Here is a 7625-nt window from a genome sequence, read left to right on the forward strand (position 1 = left end):
CTTGTAAAGTGCTCGTCATTGCTGTGAGGCATTAACGTACAGCATTCTCATATAGTTCTCTGACAGCATAATAGAATATCTCTGAAGATACATGATAAAGATATCAACTGAGTTTAATATATGTGAACATCCGAGCTTTCTACTGTCGTTTGGCAAAACACGCAGAGGGAGACAGAACGCTCTTTGGGGACATACAAAAACTAATATGAACTGCAAAATTAAGCTGGCATTCAGCTGGTAGAGTTTTTTTTTTTTGCATATGTTAATGAGATCTCCTTAATGTGAAAAAAAGAAAAGAAAAGGGAATAAAGACAAACTAGGACTATTCCTTCAGGATCAAATGATAGAGACAGCTGCGAAGATGAAAGCGTGTGGAATCCAGATGGCACATGGCGGATGCGTTTACAACGGTCTCCCCTCCAGCGATACGACCACACTTCCTCCCAACTTCTCCGCCAGGGTGGAGCGGTCCTGAATGTCGTCTAAACCGTTAACCTGCCATTCGTGTTTGATACCTGAAAAAAAGATGCACGATTGCATAAGATTTCAAAATAAGTATGTATTGGAGTAGTTCTCTTAAAAAAAAAAAAAAACTTTTGCTGATAATTTCCTCACCCCCATGTCATCCAAGATGTCCATGTCTTTCTTTCTTCAGTTAAAAAGAAATGAAGGTTTTTGATGAAAACATTCCAGCATTTTTCTCCATATAATGGACTTCAATGGGAACCAAACGGTTCAAGGTCCAAAAGACAGTTTCAGTGCAAACTGCACACTGTTGAAAGGGCTTTAAACGATTTCAGACGATGAATAAGGGTATTATCAAGCGAAACGATCGCTCGTTTAAAATAAAATAACAAAGTTTAAGTTTTATAAGCTCAAATGCTCGCCTTGCTCTGTTCTGTGAAGCGCATTCGTGATTCTCCTGTTCGACCTCGTTTATCAAAATGAACGAATCTTTTTTCCGTATCATTTGGTTCATTCAACGAACGAAATAAGCTAATTGACTCTGGAAAAGATTCATTCATTTTGATGAACAAGTTCGAACAGGAGAGTCACGAACACGCATCGCACCCTAACAGAGCAAGGTGAGCATTTGAGCTTATAAAACTTAAACTTTGTTGTTGTTTTTTTTAAATGAGCGATCATTTCACTTGATAAGACCCTTATTCATCGTCTGAAATTGTTTAAAGTCCTTTGAAGCTGCACTGAAACTCTCATTTGGACCTTGAATTGTTTGGTTCCCATTGAAATCAATTATATGGAAAAAATCCTGGAATGTTTTCATCAAAAACCTTAATTTCTTTTTGACTGAAGAAAGAAAGACATGGATATCTTGGATGACATGGGGGTGAGTAAATTATCAGCAAAAGTTTTTTTTAAAAGTGAACTACTCCTTTAATAAAAACATTTTCGATTTAGAAATGACTCTCAGTTATTTTCCCACTGTGGTGTTTTTATTTTAATATTAACTTCTGTGAACTCTGTGATTCTTCAGTGCAAAAAAAGTTTGTCTTCATAATTTTTCATCAAAATGCAATTACTTGCATAACATGTTTGAGCCAGTGTTGTTATGTCAAGCTGGTCGGGATTTTCCAGCGCTGTTGCTCAGTGTTTGTAGTTTTCAAAATCAAGCTACAAATGACTTACTTCTTAGTCTATGTGCAGTAAACTGGGAAAGAAAGGCATGGCTAAAGGATGTGATTTAGGCATTAGTTTAGTTAAAGTTTATATATATATATATATATATAGATATAATTTGTTTAATAGTGCAGAGTGCAGTGAATTCTTTTGTCACATACTGTTTCTCGTCTACTAAATAGTAGGGAAGTATGCGGATGCAGTCAATGGTTGCTTGCAGAAGCCAAGTATGTGATTTCAGATGCAGTCATTTTACAGTGTACAGTAATTACTATAAATTGTGCATAATTACATGCAACTAACTCTAAACCACACCCCAACCGTAATCTTAACCTTGAGCCTATAGAAATTACAAGTAGTTAATTATTATTACTACTCAGTACTTAAATGTATAATTACACTGTAACACTTAAAATAAAGTGCAACCAAATAATCTGCTAATGCCTATTGCAGATATAGATATTCAAACATCTGAATAACTAGGTTGCTGATGCACAGTCAACTTGTTCCTGAGCAGTGTTGGGAGTAACGCATTACAAAAGTAATACATTACAGTAACATATTACTTTTTGCTGTAACGCAGTAGTGTAAGGCATTACTAATCAATTTTCAGTAATATTTTACTCGTTACATTTCAGTGAGGCTTGTCTTACAGTTGTATTACAGTGTATTGTCTGCTTTTACTTCTTAAAGGCAACAGACTATGTGAAAGTTTTAAAGCAGTCTTTTAGTGCCAGTTCAGAGCGGTCACATCTGTAACATTGTTTTTTCCTCATAAATGCGAACACGAACACGAAAACTAAAATAAAATGAATATTTTAAGTTCTATGGAGACTGGAGAGCCAACCCTTCCTCATCCGATTTGCGCAGTGTAATTAACAGAATTACAAAAAATATATTTTGCCTCCTATTTTTTTGTCACGCATGAATGTGTGTCTTTTCCCTAATATTAAAAATAAAACATAGACTGATATTTGTCTAATGTCTGGAGTCCTTTAAGGAAGTAGCCTATTTTCAATACATGTATTTTCTGAGAATTTTAATTTCAAGTTTTGACTGCAAATGTCATGTCCATAATGCTGGACTTCCCCAATTTTAAATAATTTATCCTCAACTAGTTTTGTGGTGTAGGTCCACGTATTTTATAATGTTAACTTCAAATAATACTAATAGCCTAATTTAAAGATAAGGCAGCATTGGATCTGGACGGTAAGGAGAATAACGCTGGAGTTGGAAGAGGTGTGTCGCGATTCTGTAGGTTCGTGGAGTCGTGTGGCGAATCGCGATTTCGGTTTCATATTGCATATCGTTACAGTCCAAAAGTTAAGTTCTACTTAGTTATTTTGGTGAAAGTAACTCAAAAGTAATACATGAGTAATGTAACACATTACAATTCTGGGACAGTAATATTGTAAGGTAATGAATTACTTTTAAATAACAGTAACAAGTAATACCTAATGTATTACAGTTTGGAAGTAACTTGCACAACACTGTTCCTGAGTGATCACAGACTGGATTTGACTGTATTGCAGCCCATAGAAACAGACATTAATGATGCATCTATGTGTGTGTGTGTATATATATATATATATATATATATATATGGCTGTTACTATATTGCGCATTAACTGGAAGACTGTATTGCCAATAAGCATGCAGAACTCAGGATCTGTGAATATGACCGTACTCACCTGTAAACTTCTTCTTAATGGCATCTTTTGAGCTAGCATATATCATCTTGCTTTTTAACGGCGCACCTTCAGGGGCCCTAAAGTCAAAATAACAATGTTCAATATGAATGCAAACAAAAAACAGAAATTGATTTAATTAGTGTAAGAACGTTTAACAAACTATTGCAGAGTTCATTAGAAACAAACAGCAAGTTTCAAGATATTTTTAACAGAAGTAAATTACAAACTGACTAAAATACAATTAATAAATTAGAAATATAAAATGACTGTCAATCAATGTTGGATGGTCTGTTTTGCTTCAGTGTATTCTATCAATTTTTAAAAAATAAGATTCACATATAAAAATGCCATAAACTAGGGCTGTCAAATGATTAATCGTGATTAATCGTATCCAAAATAAAAGTTTGTGTTTACATAATATATGTGGGTGCACTGTGTATAATTATTTTATATATATAAATACACACACATGCATGTATATACTGTATTTAAGAAATATTTTAATGTATGTACTGTATATAGATTAAAATATAATTTATATTATATATAAATATCAATATTTTATATATAAATAATATTTTTTTCTTAAATATACATGCATGTGTGTATTTATATATATACAAAATAATGATACACAGTGTACCTACATATATTATGTAAACACAAACTTTTATTTTGGATGCGATTAATCGCGATTAATTGTTTGACAGCCCTAGAATAAATAGATAAATTCATAAATATATACAAAATAAATAAATAAATAAATCGCAGTTCGCTTGTTAATCAAGCATGGAATAAGAGACACAAACAAAAAAACAAAAAACAGTGCTTTTTCAAAGATATAAATTTAATAAAAACTAAATAATAAATAATAATAACAATAAACTAAAACTTTCAAAAAAATTAAAAATGAACTTAATTAAAAAATGAGTGAATAAATTAAGGCTGTCAAAAAATTAATCGTGATTAATCACATCTAAAATAAAAAGATATATACAAAATAATTATACAAAGTGCACCCACATATATTATGTAAACACAAACTTTTATTTTGGATGCGATTAATCGCGATTAATCGTTTGGCAGCCCTAGAATAAATAGATAAATTCATAAATATATACAAAATAAATCGTAATCATTTTTCTAAACGATAACAACCTTTCCAGACAGACTACGTACCAAAATATAAATACCAAGTCTTCTTTCTTAGATTCTTTGGTTTCGTAAGTGGCATCATATAAGCCGTATCTGCAGTCATTAAGAGGCAGGAGCTTGACGAAGCAGGCGTAGGGGTCGTCGACAGATTCTCCAATGTCTCCCACTAAGATCTGCTTGCCCTCCTCTACGATGATCTTCTTCTTGTCGTCGCTGAGGCAGAACAGCACTGCCTTTTTGCGCTTTTTCACCTCGTCTGAGCCCGAGGACTTCCGCACTTTCATGTCATTGAAGACTTTGAGCACTTCATCATTGACTGTGACACCGGAGGCCTGTGATGAGGATGAGACTGGGGTGAATACAGTTGATTGAGATGAAAACAGCAATTATACAAGTCTGTAGATCCATACTAGCAGTAATCACCAGCATCATAATACATTTTCACAGTAAAAAATAACTACCGGGCAATATTAGAAGTAACAAGGCCTCGGATTTGGCATGCACTGACTGATCCAGTACCGCTCACAAACCCTGACTCACGAGTCAAGTACGTGCTGCGCATAGCCAGCTGGTCTGTCACCACAGTTCAAATCTCTCACTCCCGTTCCAAAATGGACTGGAAGGCCAAGTCATAGTGGGGTGCCTGGGCCACGATACAACTATGAGAGCTCCTCCTGGGACTTTTTAAAGACATTTGGATTCATGATCAATGATACTTCACCCTCAAAACAAACGGGGCCCTCGGAAGGTTGAAACTTTTCTCTACACTACTACCCACACCATGCCATTTAAAGATTTATTCCTTAAAACATACTGGTAACTAACTTATTACCATGTATTTTTATCTGATAGCAACTATTCTTATACTGACTTGATCTAATTTTACTGGTAATTATTGAATATAGTACTTATTATATATTATTAGAGGACTATTAAAGATTTTAAAACAAGATATTCATAAGCAATGCAGATTAATAGATTCAAATAATTATGAGAACTTAAGATACTTGTACTTATTCTCCGGTTACTGTTAACTATTCTAATCGCACTGCAATGAAAAAAAAAAAATACAATGAAAAAAACTGCAAAAATTTATGCAATGCAAAATTACATAAGATGTTAAGTCTTGTTTTCTGAAACAATTACCAAAATTAAGTGAGTTTTTATTTTTTTAAATAAATAAAATTAAAATGAGGTTAAAAAAATCTGGTAGTGGAGTCACATGGGAAACAAGATTGATTCTCAAGCACATGTATCTTGATTTAAGAATGTTTAGATATTTTACTGTAAAACAGCATAATTTGCTAGTTATGGCAATTTTTTAAGTGCTATGGAGTTGTGTCAATGAGTCAATCAGATATCAAGTAGCTCCTTACTAGTTCCTATTCCACATTTACCAGTAATTATTTTTTTATGTATGTATTTCATATTTAATACTATATTTAAACACTACCAAATATTGTAAAATACAAGTTTCTAAAGTACTAGTTCCGCATGCGCAGAGACGCGCTCTGACTGAGCAGCTGGTGTAGACGTCCGACTCTCTCTCTCTCTCTCTCTCTCTCTCACACACACACACACACACACACACACACACACACACACTATGGCCACTAAATCCCATTGAATCATAAGTAGCCTAATTCAATTGTAAGGAAATATAATAGTCGTCTCAAGCATTGAAACAGCTCATTCGGATCTGATTATACGCGCCCATCACAGTATAGTCCCGGTCATTTATTTCTCTAGCGTCCGTGAGTAAAAGTTGGAGAGGCATGCGCCGAGTGATTAAAGCACCGGCTAAAATTAGCTTAAAATGGCTGCCTCTGGCTATAGGCCTGACGTATAGATTTATAGCTAATTAAAATTTATTTCATAAACCACAAAATAAACTTGGAGCCGAATAAAGCATTATATTTTTCAGCCGGAGCGCATGCAATCACGGATCCGCTAGAGCGCCACAGCGCCGCAATACAGATCCTGCCAGAGATGAAAACGTGCCAGACGCTGGTCAAAAGTTTGACAGAAAGAGTTTCAAAATAACATTATAACGTCTGTTATGAATTAAGACTTGACTACGTGTGAGGAAATACAATCGTGTCCTTACCATGCTGTCCGACGCGATGAATCAATGAACGATTATTTTCTTGGTACTTCTATCTGTGAATGTGAACAGCCGAGACAGTGTCAGTGTGTGTGTGTGTGTGTGTGAGAGAGTGAGAGAGAGAGAGAGAGAGAGAGAGAGAGAGAGAGAGAGAGAGAGAGAGAGAGAGAGAGAGAGAGAGAGAGAGAGAGAGAGAGAGAGAGAGAGAGAGAGAGAGAGAGAGACATCACTGCACAGCCGCAGTGAAGGACTGCTCGAGCACATGCACTGTCATTCACTATCTTTGGGACAGTTGGCAAGAGATTTCATAAATGTGAATTACAGCAGTCACTTAAATATAGCCTGATCAAAACATAATGCAACTTGTTTTAACTTTTAAATCATGAACTTTACAAAATATAAGTTTTGCATCAAATGATGAATAATTAGAATTCACTAGAGATCTTTTCACAACTAAATACCTCTAATACTGGCAGGTTTTCAGTGACTGCAATCTAGTTGGAGGCACATTAACTGATGGTCTGTTGTAAAAAAAAATAAAAAAAAAATAAATAAATAAATAAAGCAAATTAAAAGTTATAGTTATACTGGACAATCTTAATTGAAAGTGCACCTAACTGAGGCCTCTGCTGAACAGAAACATGGGTGATGAAAACAAGTGGTCAAGCCAAATATTAACAAAATTTATTTTACATACAGAAAAAAAGAATTACACTGCAGGTAATATGAATCTTAAAAACCGCGAGGGGAAAACTGATTCATCAAGCTTTCTGACAGAGGAAAAAAAAATATACGACAAAAACAAACTATGACAATCTTATAAATAAAGCAAGCAAATTATACCCAAATCTAAATAAATAACCAAAAACTGAAAAGGAAAACAACAAAAAAAGGGATGGTCTGGTTCCTACGTAGTGTTTATGAAAGCTACAGGGACCACACCGAAATATCTGAGTTTATCTTTGCAACTATTGAACTACAAAACAGAAATTCTATTTTTTACTTTGACTTAATTTATAGTCACAACAGAGACTCAG

General features: G+C 34.3%; 1 protein-coding gene across 1 annotated transcript; it reads right to left on the reverse strand.

Moving 5' to 3' along the window:
- Window positions 1–65: 65 nt before the first annotated feature.
- Window positions 66–6711, reverse strand: cfl2 (cofilin 2 (muscle)). Its single transcript, XM_039673944.2, has 4 exons — window positions 6592–6711; window positions 4509–4816; window positions 3330–3406; window positions 66–515 (listed from the first exon to the last, which is right to left on the reverse strand). The coding sequence occupies exons 1-4, from the start codon at window positions 6592–6594 to the stop codon at window positions 403–405; spliced, it is 501 nt and encodes a 166-aa protein (XP_039529878.1). The 5' UTR covers window positions 6595–6711; the 3' UTR covers window positions 66–402.
- Window positions 6712–7625: the final 914 nt, after the last annotated feature.

The sequence above is a fragment of the Pimephales promelas genome, chromosome 15, assembly GCF_988280905.1.
Source record: "Pimephales promelas chromosome 15, fPimPro1.hap1.1, whole genome shotgun sequence".
Taxonomy (NCBI): domain Eukaryota; kingdom Metazoa; phylum Chordata; class Actinopteri; order Cypriniformes; family Leuciscidae; genus Pimephales; species Pimephales promelas.

Bases quoted from the DNA above. Each gene is read 5' to 3' on its own strand.
- cfl2 (XM_039673944.2), bottom strand. The intron at 3,407-4,508 runs GTACGTAGTCTG...TTTTGACTTTAG, and splicing joins GACTTGGTATTTATATTTTG to GGCCCCTGAAGGTGCGCCGT. The intron at 516-3,329 runs GTGAGTACGGTC...TCTTTTTTTCAG, and splicing joins CATTAAGAAGAAGTTTACAG to GTATCAAACACGAATGGCAG.